At 43.1% G+C, this 23,071-nt stretch overlaps 2 protein-coding genes across 11 annotated transcripts in view; one reads left to right on the top strand and one right to left on the bottom strand.

The window, feature by feature from the left end:
- Positions 1-315: 315 nt before the first annotated feature.
- LRRC42 (leucine rich repeat containing 42) lies at positions 316-21,433 on the bottom strand. Its single transcript, XM_040470316.1, has 8 exons — positions 21,224-21,433; positions 14,973-15,459; positions 9,571-9,702; positions 8,281-8,399; positions 6,396-6,484; positions 6,113-6,226; positions 2,505-2,589; positions 316-818 (listed from the first exon to the last, which is right to left on the bottom strand). Exons 2-8 carry the CDS (start codon positions 15,443-15,445, stop codon positions 544-546), a joined length of 1,287 nt encoding a protein of 428 aa, XP_040326250.1. The 5' UTR covers positions 15,446-15,459; positions 21,224-21,433; the 3' UTR covers positions 316-543.
- A 45-nt stretch (positions 21,434-21,478) lies between these two features.
- The window catches only part of IFT25 (intraflagellar transport 25), a 43,710-nt gene continuing 42,117 nt past the window's right edge, over positions 21,479-23,071 (top strand). For 3 of the 10 annotated variants that reach the window (XM_040470331.1, XM_040470326.1, XM_040470330.1), the window contains exon 1: positions 21,632-21,730. The gene's annotated coding sequence lies outside the window, so the exon portion shown is untranslated. Of the gene's footprint in view, positions 21,565-21,631; positions 21,731-21,940; positions 22,012-23,071 lie in introns of those variants that run through there. The other 7 variants (XM_040470328.1, XM_040470332.1, XM_040470327.1 and 4 more) reach the window with 7 other exon arrangements.

Below are 23,071 nucleotides of genomic sequence, written 5' to 3'. Positions count from 1 at the left end.
ACCGCATCATATATACCACATCATCTTTATCCATTCATCAGTCAACATTTGGGCTCTCTCCATAGTTTCGCTATGATGCTGACTTTTCCGAACTCTAAAGTGGGGCTAGTACCTATCTTCCATTGTTGCTGTGAGGACAGGGTGTGGCACATAGGCATTCAGTAATGGAAGGAAGACACACACACACACACCCTCTTGGCTGGGTCACCCTGTAGTAACAAATCATGCTAAGCCGCCTTGTTAATTCACTTGGCCTCCTATCCCAAACCAAAGTGATGTTTCCTATAGCTCCAGTCTACATTTCACAAGCAGAACTTAAGGACAGCAAAAACGTTTATTTGAAAAAATTACTATGTATTGAAAATATACATTAGAAATTATTACATACTTCCATAGCATTCCCCTCCCCCACCACAAAAGTAGAAATATCCACTTGCTATGCTAATGCCATAGGTAAAGTCAAACAAAAAGGAAAACACCATCAGCCCCCTTTCCTCATACATAAGTGTAGGGGGAAAGAGGTCACCTCCTCCTATCTACCAATCAGTAGGAATTTAACAAGTCCCAGTCTTCCACAGCAAGACACACGTATTTCTGCTTTGAAGACTGTGAAGAGTTGCTCTGTTCCTTCTCTGGCTCTTCAAAAGCTCTCTTCTTGCTCTTCTTTGACTCCTGGCTTGAGACAGCTTCACGCTTCAATAGTGGCCCATGGCAGTCTGGGGCTTTCTCTTTATAGAACTGGAGTTTCTCAGAAGAGTTCATGTGGGTATCTGCCAGGGCACACTTCACAGGGGCTTCTGTTCGAGCCCGCTTGCCATCTGTGAGGGTGACAGAGGGAGGGGCAACGAGTTGACTATGCTGGTGTGCTAATGCCTGCCCAAGTCCAGAGAGATGATCCAAGGAAAACGACAAAGGCCTTAACAGGCAGAGGTCTGGATTAATTTTATTCTCTTCTGAATGCCCTACAGAGGGACAGTGGCATGTGCACTGGCACAGGGTGGAGGTGTGTACTCATGTGGGAGTAGGACAGATTTGGATTCAAATCCCAGCTCTGCCACTTCTGGATAAGTGGCCTTGGGCAAGCAGCTTCTCGGAGATTCAATTTTCTCAGCTTTATAAGGATATAAATCCTATTTTATGAGGGTGATGTGGAGATAAATGAAGCAACATATAAAGTGTTCAGCTCAATGTTCGGCACAGAGTAAACGCTCAAAAAATGTTCCCTATTATTCTTCAAAATCTGGACTCTTGTCTTCTAAAAAAGAGCCAAATTTGTGGCACACTCTAGCAAATGATCCCACCTTATTCTATAGTTTTTGGTATGCCCTGAATTCTTATTTTGCTACCTTTATTTTTCCTTCATTTTGATTTCATCCCTTAACTCTTTTAAAAAATTATGATAAAATATACTTAACCTCACTTTACCACTTTTATAATTTTTGAGTGTATAGTTAGTTCTGTGGCATTACGTACATTCATTGTTGTGCAAACATCACCATCTTTCTTCAAAACTTTATCATCTTGCAAAATGAAATGATATACCTATTAAACAATAACTCCCCATTTCCCTCCCCGCCAGTCCCTGACAACCACTACTCTATTTTCTGTTTCTCTCGACTGTTTTAGGAACCTCTTATAAGAGGAATCATATAACCTGTTTCTTTCTGACTGGCTTATTTCAGTTGGCATGATCTCTTCAAATTCCATCCATGTTATGTCAAAACTTCTTTCTGTCTTAATGCTAATATTCTATTATATGGAAATACTACATGTTATTTATCCATTCATCTTTCTTTTCTTTTTTTTAAAGATTTTACTTTTGGGGCACCTGGGTGGCTCAGTCAGTTGAGCATCCGACTTCGGCTCAGGTCACGCACAATCTTGCGGTATGTGAGTTCAGGTCCCACATCGGGCTCCGTGCTAACAGCTCAGAACCTGGAGCCTGCTTCAAATTCTGTGTCTCCCCCCTCTCTGCCCCTCCCCACTCATGCTCTGTCTCTCTCTCTCTTAAAAATAAACGTTAAAAAAAATAAAAAATAAATAAAGATTTCATTTTTAAGTAATCTCTACACCTAACTTGGGGCTCAAACTCACAACCCAGGGATCAAGAGTCACATGCTCCACCGACTGAGCCAGCCAGGTACCCTTATCCATTCCATCTTTTGATGGATACCTGCGTTGCTTCTATCTTTTGGTTACACTTAATTCCTTTTTTAATGTTCTGTGCTCTATCCACTTGTGTGCCACTGCAAATCTTTTTTGAAACAAAATGGGATATTCATACAAACACACACACGTACATTTAATAAACTACTTTCCTGGTGTAGGTGCTTGAGGCTAAGTGTGAACTTACGCTGTAGCATGTTGAGACAATACAAGTTTTGATGATCTCTTTAAGTCAATACCATCATAATTACTTTTCCCACTGGGTTAAGATGGGCTAACTGCTTTAAGGGTGCAAATAACCTAAGGGCAAAAACTCCAAAGAAAAGGAAATTTCTTACAGAAGTGTTGAGCTGCTGTTCGAGGCTCCCCGGTTTCTTGTGGCTTCACAGCTTCCGAAGTCACACGCTCCCATTGCAGAACAATCTAAAATGCATTTGGAAAGATTTGAATCCGAACAAAATCTCAAGTTTTCCTTGTTTCCTCTAGCTCCCTTTCCAGAAACACAAATCCCTGTGGTAATCTTACTTCAGATGACAGGTGGTAAGAATAACCAAGTCAAGCCTGGATTTTCTGTTTTAACACCTAAGGTGATCAGAATACAAACATGTTGGATATCTGTGTTTCCATGACTCAGGAAAAATCTATGAAGCTGATTCCCTATTTTCATCTCTATTGCAAGCTAGAAAAAAGTGCATATTCTCAAATTAAGTAATAAAATGTAAAACCTTAGTCATAATACTTTTCACATGTTCCTAGATTCACTTCCATGCCTTAAATATACCAAATACAATTCAAACTCTTGTACGTAAAATGCCCATGTTTCCATATTCTCATCTTTCATGATCAGTTTCCGTTTTTTAAATCTGTTACAAATATATTTTTATTATAAACTACTACAAATTCTTTCGGAAACTTGGCTGAATATAAAATATACATAAACAAAGTAAGCGATTGTTTCACACACACAAGTAACAAGAACTTTTAATTTGACAGTTGTCATTACAGTATGCAATGAAACGATCCTAAAGAAAGTCGAAGAAAACATTTCAGGACACAGAGGCAGGACAGCACAAGAGTGTAAGAATACAGACCCAGAGTTAGTGCCTCCACTTACTAGCCAGGGTACCCTCAGCAAGTGATTTGATTCTTTGGTCAGTATATACCACACCAGGCTCTTGGGAAGATTAAATGAGGGGTTTAGCAGTGTCTGGCACGCAGGAAGCACTCAGTGAATACCAGGTATCATCCCTTCCAGGATAACTTCCTGATTGTGGAAAACGGGTCAGATCCAAGAGAACGCCAGGATCAACCAAACCTGGTGACTCAGTGGGCAATCAGGAAAAGAGTGCTTCCGCTAACACTAGTAAGAATATCAAGAGGAAGAGCTGCTAGGGGAAAGGAAAGAGGAAAATGAGCTTGGTTCTGGACACATTAAATCTGGGGTGCACGGTAGAGATTTATGGACACTATTTAGGAACGGGTCTGAAGTCTGACGTGTCAGAGAAGGTAAAATCTTCCCTGCAGGGACAGTTAAGGTGCTAAGATCAGTTAACATCACCAGGAGAGTGAGAGAAAACAGAGGAAGGGAGGAGGAAGTGAGGAATCAGCGAGAACTAGAGGGAGAAGCGAGCAGGAGTCAGGAGAAAGGACAGGAGAGGAAGGCATAAGGCACATATGTTTATACCAGTACTGCAGAAAAGTGAGCAAGATGGAGAATGAGATCACACGCCACCTTCAAGAAAACACCCACCGCAGAGCAGCGGAGACCAGACACCTAGATTACAAGGGAGTAAGAGCTGAGTGGGCAATGAGGAGGGGGGCAAGATCGCAGAAACCAATTCACGGCTGCATTGGGGGGGGGTGAAGAACATGTTAGAAAAAAGGTAACTCATGTTTATACACAGAAAGAAAGCGGCCAACAAAGCATGAGACTGAAAATTGAAGGGTGGGGCAGCAGAGGAAAATAACTGTTAGTGACCTATACCAGAGAAATGTGGAGATCTCAGGGACTGTAACTGAAAAACAAACACTGACATGCTTATCCCTAGAATAAAGTGGCACACTTGACCCCTTGGATAGGAGGGAAGTAGGATATGGTTGAAGAAATGGAAAAATTCTGAGACATTGATAGAGCAGTATGGGGACTCCTGTTAGCGGCCATCATTTTTCTGTGTCACCTGGGGAGAACGAGGCAGGAGACTGGAGTCAGCCTGAAACATTTCAGTGGGGATCAGCAAGAGATGGGTAAAATGCTGCTGCCATGCTTTAGGGGCCTGCTCAGGGGGATATGGCCTGAAGCTGTGTGTATGAAGGAGTCCCATCAACTTAAAGGCACGCCTCTCTTTGCTGACCTTTGCTTTATTACGTTTAGCAGATACTGTTTTTTATGAACTAGAGATCTGTGGCAATCCTGTATAAAGCGAGTCTATTTGCATCATTTTTCCAACAGCATCTGTTCACTACACGTCTCTGTGTTACAATTTGGTAACGCTTGTAACACCTCAAGTTTTTTCATTGTTACTACATTTGTTATGGTCATTAGTGACAATGACTTGCTGAAAGCTCAAGTGACAATGGCTAGCATGTCTCAGCAATAAAATATTTTTAATTAATGTAACGTACTTTACTTTTTTAGACATAATGCTGTCACACACTTAACAGACTACAGTATAAACAGAAATCTTATATGCACTGGGAAAGCAAAAAATTCATTTGACTTGCTTTATTGCAAGATTTGCTTTATTACAATATTCGCTTCATTGAGGTGATGTGAACCAAACCCACAATATCTCCATGGTACACCTGTACTTCAGGCCAGGATGCTAGGTATTTTACTTCATCCTCACTAAGCTATTTAAGAGAGGTCCTGGTTTCTGCATTTTACAGATGAAGAAACAGCAAATCCAAGTCGCCTAAGTCATGTAGCTATTGGGCTGTCCAGCCAGGATCCCAAACTCCTGTCTCTTTGACTCCATTGCCTATGCTCACTCCACCATATCATGTGCTACCCAAACTTCATTAAACCTTTGTTTGACTATCCCACATCTGCCCCAAGTCCACTGGATACATATAGGATTCATTCAGTGCTACAAACCTTCTGGCAATGCACTGTTGTGATTATTTCAGCATAACGTTTTCTGGACAAATGTCAAAGTGTTCCTAAAATACTGACTCACCCCTTCTTGATTACTTACAGGGAGGTGATGCTACAATTAGGCAGTTGGATAGGTCCACCATCATGCATTATAGTGGAGCCAAGGAGGAATTCAGAACAAAACATTTTGGTGGGTCCTCTAGGCCTCCACCAAGAAATATTAAAGTGTGTGAGGAAGAAAGGCACGAGCTACAGGCAAGCTGCCGTCTACTGGTGCTCTACTACTCGGTTACCTTCTGACTTCCTATTTAGGTCTATACTTTACCAAGTTGAGGAAGACCACCAAGAAGACATGAGAGAATCAAAGCCAAGAAGTTGAAAATGGGAGGGTTTGCTTAGTGAGAGGACAGAAAAAGGTATGTCCTCACTAAGACTCTAAGAGTTAAGAAATTGGTCCAAACTAAGGAGAAGAATCAGATTTGAATCCTAAACAGTGTAACTTATTCTCTTTTCAGCATTTATCTACATGCTAAGGGAATTTGTCCTAAAGTTAGGTCATATTGCTTTTTTGCATAGCAAGCCAGAATATGCTTTTTTCTGAGTTGTTTATAACATGGCATTTTCTCCCAGGGTGAATAAAGATGAGACACAAGCTAGTGACCAGAGCAAGAGATTTAAGGATCAGCATCTAACACCTTGCTTTAAGTAGCTGGGTCAGTTAAAGGCCATCAGTGTCTCCGATTTGACACGAAGATGGCCATTCATTCAGACTACCAAGAGGATTAATGTTTGTTCAAAGTGTTGATTGAAGCACTTGGACTTCTCACTGTGGGAGAGAAAAAGCTGCAGTACCTGGTCAGCCCAGCCCTCTGTCTTGCAGTTACTGTGATCAAATTCCTTCAAAGGCACTTTGGAGTGGACAAGGCCTATATGAGTCTGGAGCTTGTGTTTGATGGCTTTGATGTCCTATGAGGGAAAGAATAAGAATGCACACACATCTGGTCAATTCGTGCTTACTTGCAGTAGGAAATAAGTACTATCATAAATACCAGTTCTTTCTAAACACCAATTAGCAGGAGCCAAAAATATCTAATTGTCAGTCTGGAGAAATAAGAGAAGGGAGCAAATGTCTTACCTTGAGCCCTGTCCCAGAAATATCTAAACAGTTTAGTTTTCTAAAAGAGAAGAGGTATCCAATGCCCGCATCTGTGATCTCAGGATTACCTAGATGCCAGAAACATAGGTTGTATTACAATATACAGTATAACTAATGCTAAAATCCAACAACAAACTCAGAAAAAATGCCAAACAATAAAATATAAAGTACTGAGTGAGGAAACTTTGCAGAGAAAACCAATATAAGGATCTTATCTTTATCCTGTCTGTAATATGGAAAAGCCATACTAGATGACCCTTAAGATCCTTTACAGCTCTAACTTTCTAGGAGCTGGGGATTAGCAGAAAAATAAACGGGGGCACCTGGGTGGCTCAGTTAAGTGTCCGACTTCGGCTCAGGTCATGATCTCACCAGCTGTGGGCTCGAGCCCCGCATCAGGCTCTGTGTTGACAGCTGAGAGCCTGGAGCCTGCTTCGGATTCCGTGTCTCCCTCTCTCTCTGGCCCTCCCCATCTCGCACGCGCGCTCTCTCTTTTTCTCAAAAATAAACAAACATTAAAAAAAAATTAACCAGGAAGTTATCCCAAACGGTTTAATTTGGAGCTTTATGAAAGTAGCATACATGAGCATATATTAAAATGGTTTATCAGACTTTGTGCATGGTTATTTCACCTCCAAAGTTAAAGATTTATTTTAAAAATATATGTATTTTTAAGCTATGAACCTTTCTTTTTTCTTTTAATGTTTTTACTTTTTGTTTTAGAGAGTGAGAGCACACATGCACACATGAGCATGAGCAGAGGAGGGGCAGAGAGAAACGGGGACAGAGGACCCCAAGCAGGCTCTATGCTGACAGCAGTAGGCCCGATGTGGGGCTTGAACTCATGAACCTCGAGATCATGATCTGAGCTGAAGTCCAACGCTTAACCAACTGAGCCACCCAAGTGTCCCTTTAAAAAGATTTTCAAAGGTATTTAGACATAGGACAACCACTACTCACTAACTTGCACTGTTTTCAGAAGGCTTTCTCACATATTACCTTCTCAACTCAGACAGTACTACTTGAATCCTCAAGGCCATAAGCACAATGCCTGGCACATTCTAGATGCTCAAAAAATATTTGCTGAATAAATATGCTTTCCTGGGAGGGAGACTGGACATTCACTATTGTTTCTGTTCTACAGAAGCTAAGGCCCAGGAGGTTAAATAACTTGCTCAAGGGTACACAGCCGCTAAAAATACAGCAGAGCAAGGACTGTCCTCTGATCTTAAACCCCTGTTCCTTTTATTCTTTTGACACCATACCAACCTGCTATATATTCAATGGATGCTCAGCTAAATTGTAAATGATCTCTACCAACTTTCTACCACTGAAATCAGTATCTGGTTAATCCTGAGAAAGTTATCACAACTGTGAATTCATCCAGATTGTCATCAGACAAATACTGATTAAAAAAAGACCTAGGTGACACACACCATGGATCAGCAACTCAAAGAGAGAGGAGCCACATGTCCTTTATATGTGCCATGAATATGATGAAAGGCTGTTCTGTCTGTACACAGTAAGTGAACCAGATGAATGTGGAAAGGCTTTTCCTATTCTTTTTTTCAGGACTGCTTTGGCTATTTGGGGTCTTCTGTAGTTCCATATAAACTTTAGGATTGTTTGCTCTAGCTCTGCGAAAGGTGTTTCCTATCCTAAAGACGTGGCAGCATACAGGAAAGGAATATAGTCAGGAGTCAAGAGCCTCTGGCTTTAGTTCTGCTCTGCCACTAACTTGCTATGGCAGCTAGGAAGGGTCACCTCCCCTTCATCTTACCATCTCTAAATTGATGGGGAAAAATACATGATTTCTAAGGCCATTCTTCCAACGTTAAATACTATAATTGCTAATAAAACTTACAAGATAAGTCTAATAATGTTAGATTTTCAAGGCCTCTTTTCATCACTCGAACTGGTGCTGTCATTTTCCGCACCCCGGCATCAGATAAACAATTATCCTTCAGGTGGAGTTGAGTTACACTAGGGAAACAAAGTCCATACATAAATCACTGAAACAGAGTTTGAGAAAGTCCACATACATAAATTTCACCTAAATACCTAAAACACAAAATATCCTCTACATCCTGTTATTTCACACCCAATGCGTTTAACAGCTAAAAATCTTTTGTTGCTATTTACTGACGGTTAACTTAGGGATCAAAGTGTCAATGCAGCACTAACCTCAGATGGCAGAGGACACTAATAGTATATGGTCAAATGAGGTAAACAGGGACTTCATGAAGGAAATAAATATACCCTGTTTAACACAAAAGCTGCACTCATGACAAATCCTAAGTGAAAACCAAAAACACTCTATGTCAGGAAAGTCTATTAAAGAATTTCTATGAGAATTCATTTTGCAAAGCAAATAATCCTCTAATTTTAACTAGCTTTATGAATCCAGATTTTCAGATTGGATTTTTAGGTATACCCATAACCCAATCCATCCAGCTAGCCTGAAATTGTGTATTAATTTGCTCCACTGTCCCCCACACAAGAAATCTGAACCTTTACTAACCCCACACAAAAATACCTTTGTATGGGGCACTGTGTAGTGTCGCTGTCTGAGGCAGGCCCCAGGAAGCTGGTTAGACTTAACTTTGTAATGCTGTTATCCTTCTGGATGTTTATGAAACCACAAAGAACCCATCTGGCCTCCTTTCTGCTGGCCAGACTAACGGGATCAGTTGGTCTATTTGTGAATGTGTATAAACTGGGTGATTTTTTAAGATTATGGTTCTTGAAAAGGATTAGGCAGTGTTTAGTAGTTTACGTTTTAAGTAGTTTATAGTTCAATGATAGTTAAAATAAAAGAAAATGATTGTAGATACCTGTATAACTATCTCATCCTAGAATAACCTAGGACTGGACAAATTGAGAGCAAAATTATTTTCACCTCTGTAGTTTCCTATACTACATTGTTGAAATAAAGGTTATTTATAAAAGGAACCAGCTAACTTACTTTCCTAAGACCTGTCCAATCTATATTGCTTATGCTCAGTTAAAGGAGATTGAAAATGTTTTAGAAAAGAGTAAAAATTAGCAAATAAACACAGGATTAGGAAACAACCAGCATTCTTCAAGATGATCCCATTGGAACATTCTTTAAAAAAATAAAACAATTCATCTACAAGTAGTGGCAGGTCAATACCTAGACAGGGCCTCATTGGTGAGATGTTCTAGAAGTTCATGCTCATCTCCAAGCTTGCAACAGGAAAGATCCAGGCAGGTCAGCTCCCGGAAAGACTTAATCTCCTCAAGTTTTTCTGAAATCACCAGGTATCTGTGGGGCATGGAGGGCAATCAACAACTTTTTCTTTTTAAAACGTTACCATTTATGGCTTTGTCAAACAGTCAACATTCTATCAGGACAAGGTACTATGTAATAAGCCGACTTCACCAACTACTATGTGGGCACAGGTTGAGTTTTTAAATTAGTAAATGTCTTAAAAGTCTTTTTACATGATGGTGGGATGAAATCTTTAAATAAAAATGTACGAGCAAAGGCAAGACACAAGAAAAAATATCTGCTTTTTCAGAAGACAGACCTTGGTGTTGGTGTTGGGCCCTATGGGAGGATTTCCAAACTTGAGGATACTCAAAAACTTAATCATTCATTTTTTTGAAGTTGCCTTTTACCTTATGCTCAGGATCTACTGGTTTGAAAACTGGAATATGACCTGGAACTCTGGGTTCCAATCTCTGCACATCCCCAAGAATATACCAAGAGATATTTGGCAGATCACATTTTCTCTCCTCTATTCAAACACACGCTTCAGTAGCTGCTCACTCCACTGTGCCTATTAACTTTACTCCAAAAGTAAGTGCAGCATGATAGACTCCAAAGACTCAGTCTAATTGAGATGGTTAAGACAAGTCTGTGAGCACAAACAATTTAATTACACTGGAGCACCTTGCCAAACTATTATCAGGAAGCATCAGGCAGGCCTCTGGAGAGGAAAAGAAGATCAAAAGGGCATTTCACAGCCCAGGCTAGGGCCTCCACCCTGCTTTCTAGTTGTTCATCTATTTCAGATGATGTCAGTGAGAAAAAATCAAAAAGGGATTAGGTGTGACAGGAAACAGAGGAGAGGATCCTAAAAGAACAGGGAAACTAACTTGTAGCAGGAGACTGCCTTTCTCATCCATTCTCCCCATGGGTGTCTAAAGTTTCGATTGCAAAATGGTATGCTAGGATCAGTGGAGTGACACTTAATAGTGCTCACTTCTCTCTTCTGTCAATAGGATCACAATTACCAAAAACAAGATGGAATAATCTGAGGGCAAGAGGGGAGTTATATCTCTTTTCTTCCTATTTCCAATCAAAATAAGATGTGCTGAAGCTGATCACTGGCCTGACTGCTAAGTACAGATGGCCTGGGGCATTGATACCCTCTCTGCTGCCTGGTGACAGAGCTCAGCTGGGTACACAATTGAGCCTTATTTACTCAGACATATTTTAATTGCACTGTAAATAAAGCTGCTGTTTTCCATCTTCCAATCACAGAGTTGAAGTGGGTTAATGGGGATTTGGGGGATTACTGGCAATCAGAGAAAGGAAAACACACATCCTTTGATCAATTAACCAAAATATTTTCAGTAATTCTGAAACAAGGGTTATCTGCAAAGGACCTAACAATGTATACTTTGATTAACAAACATTACAAAATCAAGGCTGAGAAACCAACATACAAAGCCACAGACACTACTAGATGCTTATCTAGGACATGATCAAAGCTCTAGGGTCTTGCTCAACACTGGTCTTCTGATTTGCCCCATAGAGTTCAGAATGGTGTAATGGAGAAGCAACATAAAGAACACAGGCTTATTTTAGTGTCAGATACACCTGAATTTGGATTTTAACAATGCTAATTACTTGTGTGACTACAGAAAGTTACTTAACCTCTCTGATCCTCAATTTCTCCAGCTAGAAAATGGGGTAAAGGATTACTTCTTTTAAGAATTATTAAGAAAATTAGAAACAATATTCCAAAAACACATGACATCTTATAGAACTTCATTCAATGGTAGCTATTTTTTTATTTGAGGCAGAGAGAAAGCGTGCAGGCGAGTGTGAGCAGAGGAAGGAGCAAAGAGAGAGAAAGAGAGACAGACAGATAGGGAGAATCCCAAGCAGGCTCTGCACTGTTAAGCACAGAGCCCAATGTGAGGCTTGATCTCGCAAACTGTGAGATCATGACCTGAGTCGAAATCAAGAGTCAGACACTTAACCCAATGAGCCACCTAGGAGCCCCAGGATGATATTTTAAGAAAACATACTTGCCTCCCTGTGACCACCAGTGGGTTTAAAAATCACTGGGCTTTCGGGGCACCTGGGTGTCTCAAGTCGGTTAAGCATCTGACCCTTGATTTTGGCTCAGGTCATGATCTCACAGTTTGTGGGATCAAGCCCTGTGTTGGGCTCTTGGCTGACGGCGAAGTCAGCTTGGGATTCTCTCTCTCTCTCTCTCTCTGCCCCTCCCCTGTTCATGCTTGCACGTGAGTGTGCACACTCTCTCCCTCTCAAAATAAATAAATAAAATTAAAAAAACCCAAACCACTGGGTTTTCAACACAAGGAAGAAATAGTTTTACACGGTTGGGACCCAGCTGCAAAGACACTGGCTTCTTCTGACAAGCAGTTTTGTGACCTACCCCAAGACAGCAAGTGACTGAACATCCCCAATCATCTTATTTTCATTAATTTTCTCAGCCTCTTTCTCTTTGACTTGAACTCTTTTTGTGCTGGTAAAACCTTTCTGCAGCAGCATCAGCCCTGGATTGTAAATGCAAACCCAAATCTCTTGTCCATTTCCTATTTTTCCTTTGGGGATTCTAAAGTAGAAGGGAAGTTTGGAACCATAATTGAAAATCTTACTCTTGTATCTGAATAAGACAACAAAGTTGAGAATTGTTACACTAAAACATGAATCAAAAATCATGTTAAAAATGTTTCCATTTTTCTGATTATAAAAGTAATACAAGTTCCTTGTAGAAAAAAATTAAGAAAATTTGAAAAATTATAAAGAAAATTATAACGGTACACAGACATCACAAATGGATAAAAAGTATTTTTGCCATCATAAGAAATACCTTAGCTGTAATGGTAGATGGGGGAAAAACAGAAAACAAGTTATAGAGTATATTTCCAAGTGTGTATTTGAAAATGATCACCACATATAGTGGCCTTATGAATTTCTTAAAATTATAGCTTTATGTATTTCCCAAATATGCACTGCCTTTATAAAATAATTTTAAGATACAGTATGTATCATCCATTTATTTTTCATTGTTCTAATTTTTCTACAATGAACATAAAAAACTTGGAACAAAACATGAAGGAGTAAAATGTATTTTAAATATATGAGCTACAATGAACTATTGCTTAGGCTTTTTCATTTAGGTAAGGTAATTCTTTTTTCTTCTGGCAGCGGCCCCCGGTTTGGTCGTGACTGACCACAGCACAGAGACAGAGCTTTTAGAATGTGCCTGCTCCGTTCCTAAGTCCACGGTTCTGCTCTCATCGGCATGTGTTTATGCCTTGTCTTTTTATAGTACAATGTTAGGACTGGGGTGAAACCATTAATTCCGTGAGCCAATTAAATAAAGATTGCTTCTTTTTTGTTTTTGTAAGCATATGAGTTTAGCTTATGCTTTCTGGTAGGACTTTCTTCTCGTATATGCTCTTCTTAGCCTTGCTTTAACAGTCATATTGGCGGTGCATCTTAATAGTAAGCTACCTTTCACATTTTCTAATCACAAGAAAAGTTCACACAGTGGCACACTAATTTTTTAAATCTACAGGTGTTCATGGCTAATGATTTTCAAAATATGTAAAGAAAGCAAAGTGTGTAACAGTGTAAGCAGTATGCTGCCACTTGTATAACAAAGGGGAGAGTTATAGATGTGTGTACATGTGCGAGATATCTCTGGAATGATGTAAAACTGTGAATAGTAGTTGCTTCTGGAAAGATAGAAGATAAAATGGGAGATTGTTTCACTTTATATCTTTTTGTGTTTGTGTTTGAATTTTCCATGCACGTTTTTAAAGTTTTTTTTTTTTATTAAAAAATTCTCATTTTACATGATGGAATAAGAACTTTAAATAAATCAATAAAAGCATGGGGCACCTGGGTGGCTCAGTTGGTTAAGTGTCCAACTTCAGCTCAGGTCATGATCTCACTGTCTGTGGGTTCGAGCCCTGCATCAGGCTCTGTGCTGACAGCTCAGAGCCTGGAGCATGCTTTGGATTCTGTGTCTCCCTCTCTCTCTGCCCCTCCCCCATTTGCTCTCTCTCCCTCAAAAATAAAACTGTAAAAAAATTTAAAAAAAAATCAATCAATAAAAGCATATGAGCAAAGGCAAGTCACAAGGGTTGCTGTTGGGACCTGTGAAAATGAGTCATGGGAAGCCTCACTAAAATGAAGAGGGGAGTTTTCAGCAGGGGGAGCTCTTAAGCCCTATCACTAGGAGTCAATAGTGGACCCAACAGAAAGAGTGAGGCTTGACCTTAAATGGACTTGACCTTTCACCCAAACCCTATTCTACTACTCCCAGCCAGTAAAGAAACTGTTTTCCTCATCATCCGCCCCCCATCCCGGCAATAGCTTTACCAATGAAAAGTCACCACACTTTGAACTCCTAGCTTACTCCAATGACTTTTAGTTCCAAACAACCTTCCCACCTTCCTTTTCTCCTTAAAAGAGTATGCCTTGGGATACCTGGGCGGCTCAGTTGGCTGAGCTTCTGATTCTTGATTTCAGCTCAGGTCATGATCTCATGGTTTGTGAGTTTGAGCCCTGCATCAAGCTCTGCACTGACAGTGTGGAGCCTGCTTGGGATTTTCTCTCTCTGCCCCTCCCCTGCTCACCGTCTGTCTGTCTGTCTCTCTCAAATAAGTTAATTAAAAAAAAAAAAGTATGCCTCTCCTTTGTTCCCTTGGACTTGCCTGTGGTTTTGCCATAGCTTGTTTGTCCCAGGTTGCAATTCTCTTTTATTCCTGAATAAACCCATCTTCTGCTGATAAAATAACTGGTAGTTTCTATTTTTAAGGTGAACAGATCTTATGTGAAAATTTCCAAACTTTAGGATACTCGCAATTTTAATCACTATTTTAAAGTTCCTTTTTATCTAATGTTCAATATCTAGAGGTCTGAGAACTGGAACAGAGCCCAGAACTCTGGTTCCTAATCTTCACATCCCCAAGAGCATACCAAGAGATATTTGGCAGATCACATTCTTTGTCTTTTCTGTTTTCTCACACTAGAAAAGTTGGGGGTGGGGGAGGAGTTGGTAGATGAGTTATTTTTTTACTGAATGGAAGAGTGGTAGCAGTCAAGTAGTGGCAAAGAGATTTCAAAATAAAGCTGTTTTCTGGTGGGGGTAGGGAGCGAGAAAGAGTGATTTTTCTCAAAATGGTCTGCCACTTTGTATTTGGAAGTTTTAAATTGAACTGCTATTTGATGGGGGAAGCCCCCAAGCCCACAAAGCCTGAGCACTAGACAAGAATTAACACACCCAATAAAATACTCGATATCCCAATCGGAACACCCACCTGTTTCGCAAACACAGGGAGCAAAGCACCAGACTTCCATAGGCCTCAGTGAATTTCTGTAAAGCCCTCAGCCCTGCACCTGGCTCTGTGAATTTCTGTCTGGCTTCTGCAGCAGAGAACAGCTTTTCAGCAATCTGCTCAGGAAAGCCAATAAGGGAATCAATATGATCAACATTGTCGGAGATAAAGCCCAGGACGAGGCTGAAGAGAGATTTGGCAGAGTACCGAAGATTCCCCTCCCGGGTATATGTAAAGATGAAATGATCAGTCTTCTCTTTCTGTGCAGTATCATCTTCCCTGTTCATGCAAAGCTCCACAGAGAAGCCTTTGGGAAACAGTCTGAAAGGCCTTGGCTTCTGCAGGCTACTCTTGACACCATCCAAGGCCAGATTGACCATGTGTAGCTGACCGTTTTCTCGTACATAGATAGGTCCTGGGTCCAGGTGGTTTTCTGAGTTGAGGTAGTAAGACATTGCCTTGGTTGCAACTGTAAAAGCAAAGCACAAAGGAAGCAATCCAATTAAAATGCCATTTGTAACATGTAATTTCATCTTGCTGTGCCCAGAGCTTTATAAGCCTACCAGGAAGGCCCTTTGGTTGGTTGGGGAAACAAAGCTTACCAGTTGCCTGTGAACTCTGGCAATGAAGGCTGCCTCTATTGCCTCTACCTGGAACGCCGTTTCTTACTTTCCCCCTTTTCTTTGTACCTGGTGCACTCCCACTCATCTTTCAAAAGCCAGCTCAAATCTTATATCTAACATTCACCCTGAGGAAGTTACAGAAGCACGCAGAGTCACTTCCAAGGAAAGTCATAGCAGCTCAGTTGGTAATAGCAAAACAACTGGAAACAACCTAAATGTCCAACAGGGGTGTTATTAAATAAGTTATGATACATCTGCACCATGGAACGTATGCAGTCATTAAAATCCTAAATTTTTTTACTGATTTGAAAGTTACAAACAGTACATGAGAAATTTACTATTTGTTTTTAAAAATATATTTATGCACAGAACAAAGACCAGCAACTAATAATTCCCCTGCTACCTTGGCACCTTCCACATCTTTGTTGACTCAGTGTTCCACTACTGATTTATTTCTGGGCCTGTGTTCTACTGGTTTGAGCTCCTTGAGGAGAGGGACCGTGTTTAATTCATCCAGACTCCCTAACATAGTGCTCTGGCATATAACAGTCCCTGAGCAGATATTTGTGGAACTAGAGTTTACTCATTTGCTAACCCTTACATAGACCACGAGCAATACGGTTTTTTGGATCTACAAAGAAAGACCTCCATCACAAGAGCTAAAAAGAAAGCTATTCTACTCCTTGGAAACATCATTATCTCTTAAGGTTCTATTAGATACTTTTGAGCTAAGGCAAAATACCAAAAACAGTGGGCATTTATGCAATCCTATGGGTGACATTTTGTGCTCAAGCATCAATTGGAATATCTGTTTTCCTGAGACACTGTGAGATTTCAAAAATACATGAGAAATTGCTATGTTAAACGAAAGTGTTTGATCATCATTTCCACAGCAACTTAGAAAAAAATTTATACATGTCAAATAGCTGCCTTTATCTTTAAATGACTCTCTCCGCACCTAGGTGGCTCAGTTGGTTAGGCTAAGTGACTTCTGATTTTGCCTCAGGTCATGATCCCAGGGTCATGGGATCAAGCCCTACATCCCGCTCCGCAATGAGCATGGAGCCTGCTTAGGATTCTCTCTCTCCCTCTAAAATAAATAAAAGACTCTGGCTTTTAAACTGAGCTAACCCAGCTTCTTCTGCATCCGTGCAGGGCTGGGATGTAGCTCTGATGCCATGTAAAAGCAAACAAATCAGTGATCAAAAATGCTGAGTCTCTGGAGATCAAACAGTGATCCTGCTTGTGCGCATCCGTGCAATCCATGTTTCTCTGGAGGATAATTATGTGTATAAAAGCACATCAGAAAGAAGGGCCCTGCCTAGCCTGACAGCCTCACCTTTTCCTGCCCATCTTCTTATGCCCTACCTTCAGCCACGCCACACTATAAGTAAGTTGGCTGTGCTCTCTTATCCCAATGGTCTTTGCCCATTCTGCTGTCTTTGGTTGGAACATCCTTCTTTGCTTTTCTGACCTAGTTAAGCCTTACTCTCATTACCGAGCTCAACCACCATCCTTCTCCTGGGAAATCTTCACTAACCCCTGCACCAGTGCATGCCTGTCTGATTTTCCCAGAGGGCCAGTGTCTCCTTCTCTCTATATAGCATGTAGCACTGTGTACTATGTCTGTTCACTTGCTAATGTTCTCAGAGCTATGAGCTCTTTGAAGGCAAGACACTGAATGGATTCGTCTCTTTTTCCCAGGCCCAACACAGGGCCTAGTACTGAGTAAGCCCTCAACAGATACTTGCTGGACTGAATGAAAGGAAGGGTGAGACCTCAAAGGGACAGACTTAGTGCTCTGAGCTGCAGGGCCTGATGATACTGTTGCTAGGAGCCAGCTCCTCTTCTAGGCAACAGCTGCAGGCTCCTCCCCGACTTGCCAGACCCTTCTGCAGGTGGAAGAAGCAAAGCAGACGATGGGAGTATATTGCTACTGGTACTACCAGGGGGAAAAAAATCTAAAACCCAGAAAAAAAAATTCCTGTCACAGTGCCAGCTCTTCCAACCCATACTCTCGCCAGTATTCAGTGTCTGCTGCTAAGGAAATGCCTCTCTTATTCTAAGCTCTTCATCCAGTAGAGATAAGTGTCTGGCCCCTTCAACCTCACAGACTTTAATCTTGAGGATGAGGAGACAAAGCAGAGCCCCTCAGTCTCTATCCCTGGATTTGGACATTTAGAGCCCTACTCTACCTGTGGATCAGAAATTTGTCATCCGGCATGGCCCTAAAAAAGAATGACTTGACTGTAATATGAGAAAGGCAAATTCTATGGAAGATAGCATATTATAATAAATCAGCACACTATAAGCTCCCTGACAATGAAACAGGGTGTGCCCATCCGTATTACCCCTAACTCTCACCCCAACAGGGTGTTCCACAAACTTTGGAGTTCAATGGACAAATGGATGAATGACCACTTCGGGTGAAAATCAGAAAAGTCTGATTCCATCCAGCAGAGGGCACAAGCAACTTGGGATCAGAGTAAGGATGCTAACCCAGGCTGCCCCCAATCCTGGCAGCTTCTCTCTTTGCATCGATCACGTTCAAAAATGGCATAGTTCTGGCTATATTTTACCTCTAAAGTACTCATCAAATGCTAGTTATCTTTCTAAATGATGAAAGAAAAACCCAGTATTTCCTGAAAAGTAAACCTACATTATCTGTCCAGAAGCCCCAAGGCTCCTCTGCTCTTCAATTGAAGGTACTTGAGTAACTAACCTTGGTTCAGGAAATCCAGGTAACCTTTGATTTCTACTACTAACTTTGTGCATCTCACATTCTCCCAATAAGAAGCTTCCGGAGATTTTGTGAGGTACTATAGAATGAGCTAAGAATTAATGTTTAAACCTTTCAAGGTTAAGAACCATAAAGACAAGACAAGCTTCTGTACTTGGTTTTACTTATGCCTGGCCATTTTACACGACGGTCTATTATAAATGGGCCCTCAGGCAACAGGGCCTGTGCTATACCATGGCAAAAATCCCACACAAACTGGAAAATTAAAATAACTAGTATCTGTAAGAATGTCTAGGTGAGATCTGTATTAACTATATTTTATATTAGATCAACAGAATGACAAGGTATTCTGATGGTCTCCCAGCTGGTCTCCAGAGAGGCAGTTTTGTAAACCACACAACCTCATAGAAAAATATCATGAGGGGGCGCCTGGGTGGCTCAGTCGGTTGGGCGGCCGACTTCAGCTCAGGTCATGATCTCACGGTCCGTGAGTTCGAGCCCCCCGTCGGGCTCTGTGCTGACAGCTCAGAGCCTGGAGCCTGTTTCAGATTCTGTGTCTCCCTCTCTCTCTGACCCTCCCCCATTCATGCTCTGTCTCTCTCTGTCTCAAAAATGAATAAATGTTAAAAAAAAAAAATTAAAAAAAAAAAAAAGAAAAATATCATGGGGAGCATGGGTGGCTTAGTTGATTAAGTGTCTGACTTTTGATTTCAGCTCAGGTCATGATCTCACGGTTCATGAGTTCGAGGCCCATGTTGGGCTCTGTGCTGGCAGCATGGAGTCCGCTTGAGATTCTGTCTCTCTCCCTCTCTCTCTCTCTGCCCCTTTGCTGCTCACTCATTCTCTTTCAAAATAAACTTTAGAAAAAGAAAATATTACAACAGTGTTCTATTCTGTCACCACAAATGAGCCAAAGTTATCACAAAACGTATCATTTCATCAAATGAAAAAAATGTAACCTTACTACATTAAGAACTCAGTTCTTTATAGCCTCTAAATAAGAGGCAAAAACAAAAATAACTCATAACTAAACATGGCAACTTTTTACAACCTGCAACCAGTTTACCAAGCAAAAAGCAGGACCATCCCACGCAAATGGACTGGAGGGAAGGAATCGGAGACAGAAGTCACAGGATTAAACATGTGAGCTGAGTCTATGGCTCTCTAATTTGAAGTAAACACTTTCCTTAATTTTAGGAGGTAAAGTAACAATCCCCTAAGAATAAATCATACTGATGATGACGATACTGGGTGTGATAGCTACCATTTATTAAGCACCGACCGGATGTCAAGAACCGTGCTAGGTACTCTATTAAGTGATCTCATGTAGCCCTTGACAATCCTTTGAGATCAGGATTGCCACTTAACAGGTAAAGAGGCCCAGAGAAGTAAAGGAACTTACTTAAGGCACAGAGCTAGTAAATGGCAGAGCCAGAATTCAATCTCAAGGCTGTATTACTCCAAAGCTCAAGCTCTTTCAACTGCATGATACTGTCTCTCAAGAATAAAAATATGACATCAGCCTTAAGGATTAAAAAAAGATGTTAAAAATTAATCTCACCCACCTGTTTGATCCTTCTGGTGTTCACTGGCTTAAGCTTGGGTGGGGGGTGGGCAGAGAGGAGATTAAAAAAAAAAAAAAAAGTGGACATCTGAAGAGTTGGTGGGAACAGAGCCAGGACAGAGCTACACTGAGGCCTCCCTTCCTCCCTCTGCCAGGGCAGAAATTACCCACATCCACACACCAGGAAAACATCTGTCAACCCATGGCCTTCATCCCAAGGCTGCAGACACCCTTGGTTTATTTGAAAATGCAGTATTCTTGAGAAAATTTCCACACCAAAATTTGAACAGAAACTAGTTTCAAACCACCAATAACCAACTAACAGCCTTACCTGCATTGTTCTGTGTCACCACCATTATTCAATTTTTAACTCCTCGCATTCCCACAGCCCCTCCCCCCAGCACTTTCCTACCTGCCTTTTCACCCCTACCCTTTCCTTTCACACCACACCCAGCTCCCTACTTCCCTCCAGGAGCAGGCCAATCTCTTCTACATCCTGACACTCTTAAAGTTCTTCTACCTGCCAACTCTAGAGCTATTCACACACAACCCAATCTCTACACCCCAAATCCTCACCTCACTCCCTTCATCCACTCCCAGCATCCCTGCCCTGACTTCTCACATCTCAGGCCCTTCCAGTCCTTCCATGGCCCTTGTGAAATAAGGTTCTCGGTCCCAAACACCTTATTCCACTTCCACCTGCCTCTCCTTCCTTCCCCACACTGTTCCACCCCCATAGATTCCCCTGTCCTTCGCCAAGTATTCTTCCCTTCCTCCCACTGTCTGGGATTCCCTCTCCTAGGACGACAATCTCTCCATCCCTTTTCTTGTCTTCTGTCGATAACCTTCAAAGTCCCCTTCCTTCACGCCTCACAACGCCCAACTTCATAATCCACAGCCCCAACTTTTCTCCCCTACCCCCAAGACCCCACCCCTTCTATTCCAATCCTGATCCTTTTCTTCTTACAACCCTCAAATCCCACTTCGTTTTCCCCTTCCTCGGTACCGCAATTCTCCACCCCTCCCTCAATTCCCACGCATGCCCCTCCCCGAGCCCGCCCAAAGTGACCCAGGTCCTTTCTCCCACCTTGCCCCCAACTGCCCTACCACGGCACCCCGACCCCACCCGTAAACCCATCTCCCATACCCCTATCTCCTCATCCTCACACCTCTCACCCAAACCACACCCCAACCCCGTCCCTCCCGGTCTACCCCTCCCCCAGTCCGCCCCTCCCTCACACCCCGCCCCCGCCCCCACTCGCAGCCCCGGGCTGCGTGAGCGGCCCAGCCCGCGGCCGCCACCTACCTGTGTCCCTGCCCGGGGCTGCGAGCGGCAGCTTCTAGGTGGCGGCTCCCTCCTCCCGCAGCGCGGCTGATGGGGGAAGCGGCTCGGCGCCCCGGGCACAAAGCTAGGGAGGGTGGGACCGAGAGGGGTTGGGAGGAGGGAGGGGGCTGGGGGCGACCTGGCGCTGTGGGACCGCGGGACTGGCGGGGGCGGGGGAGAAGGCTGGGCTGGGAAGACGCGCGTGCGCGGAACCCGGCATGAGGGGCGGGGCCGGGCTGGAGGCGGGGCCGGGCCCCGGGCTGGAGACCTGAGGGCGGAGGGCTCGGATCCGGGAAAGGTGGAGATTGCGCATGCGTGTTCGCGTAAGGGCGGGTCCCCTGGGTCCTACAAAGCCCCTGGGATTAATATGAGCTGGGGGAGGGTAGGCGGCGCGGGCTCGGCCGCTGCTTTGAGGAAAGGCCCTAGGGTGGGGCTGCGTAGCTTAGCCGCGAAGTTAAGGAGAACTCGGAGGCGGGGCCTGCAGGAGAGGTGGGGCAAAGAACCCGGAGTCGAGATGGGAGCGCGCCCCGAGAGCGCGGCTGAGAACCGGGACGGATTTCGCGGGGCGGGGCCTGTGGGTGGGATGGAGCGAAGAGCTCGAGTAGAGAAGTGCGCGCTCCCGGGAACTCTTTGGAGGCTTGGAGTAGGGGGCGGGGCTAGGGGGCGGGGCTAGGGGCCGGGGCGCGCTGCGGCGCGGCGGGGCGGGGCGGGACGGAAAGGAGGTTCCGGAGCCTGGACTATCCGCCCGCCTGGAGCTAACAGGAGCGCAGGCGAGCGGGGCGGCGGGGCGGTGGGGATGGTTGGGCCGGCACCTGGGGGGGTGGGATCCTGGCTGGACGGAGGCGGACAGAGCGAGGAGCTGGTGGAGAGGCGAGCGAGAGTGGGGAGGATTGCGAGGAGACGCGCGGCGAGGAGGTGGAAGGCGGGAGGGCGCTGAGAGGCGGCCCGAGTGGGGACATGGATGGGGGAAGTCTGACGCAGACGCCAGTGGCATTCCACGAACTTTTTTGAGCCCTGAAATGATGTTTTCACTCTCAAAAGGGAAAAACAATTGCAAATCGAAATTAATAAGTCTACCAAAATAACCTCTCAACTGGTACATAAGCCATATATTATAAATCACGATGTGGGTTCATTTAATACATTTTATACAATTTGGAGTGGGGCGATCAAGTCTGAGTGTTTAGGACCCTCGGAGGTCCTGAAATGGCCTTGAACCGAGAAGGGTTTGGGTTGGAAGCGAGGAGGTAGTGTCAGCTGGTTTGCCTTTCTAGGGATACCAAGCCGAAGGCGTTGGCCCCTGGGAGTACCAAGTCAGGGATGCTGCGAAATTGACTCCTCTAGGTTTTCAGAAAGGGACCAGAAATGTCATGTGAACTGGAGATTAAAGGGTGGCTAAGTCGCCCTGGGTTTAAAGTACAGGGTAAGACAGCAGAGAAGTCCAGGGTCAGGGACCTTAAAAGGTGCAGAGGATGGTACCTCAGAGTGCACCCCCTTTAGTAAACTGAGGCCCTAAGGGAATACCTGATTTAGAGTAAGGTATCCCAGGGTGGGGTTTAGACTACATCGCAAACCTGCATCTTGTAATTGTGGAAGCAACATATCTATGGAGTTGTCTGGTGGGTTTCTTTGGGGCTAGTTTGCCTCTTTCTTATTAACCACAACAAAGGAACCTTAAAGAGAACTCTAGTTCTGCCATTAAATAATTACATCCAACACAGGAAATAGGAAGGATATTGACGGACATAAGGAGGTATGAAATGAGTTTTGTGTTAAAGTACATGTTGGCTTCCCTCAGACAACTTAGATGATAATGTGAGGCAAGAAAAC

The sequence above is a fragment of the Herpailurus yagouaroundi genome, unplaced genomic scaffold (assembly GCF_014898765.1).
Source record: "Herpailurus yagouaroundi ecotype Mexico unplaced genomic scaffold, PumYag 77, whole genome shotgun sequence".
Classification (NCBI taxonomy): domain Eukaryota; kingdom Metazoa; phylum Chordata; class Mammalia; order Carnivora; family Felidae; genus Herpailurus; species Herpailurus yagouaroundi.
This window is presented reverse-complemented; position numbering and strand designations above follow the sequence as displayed.

Coding starts and splice junctions, on each gene's coding strand:
- LRRC42 (XM_040470316.1), bottom strand. CDS start 15,445: ATGTCTTACTACCTCAACTCAGAAAACCACCTGGACCCAGGACCTATC. Junction 6,227..6,395: donor TTTCTGGGACAGGGCTCAAG/GTAAGACATTTG, acceptor TTTCCCTCATAG/GACATCAAAGCCATCAAACA. Junction 819..2,504: donor AACAGCAGCTCAACACTTCT/GTAAGAAATTTC, acceptor TCACCCTCACAG/ATGGCAAGCGGGCTCGAACA.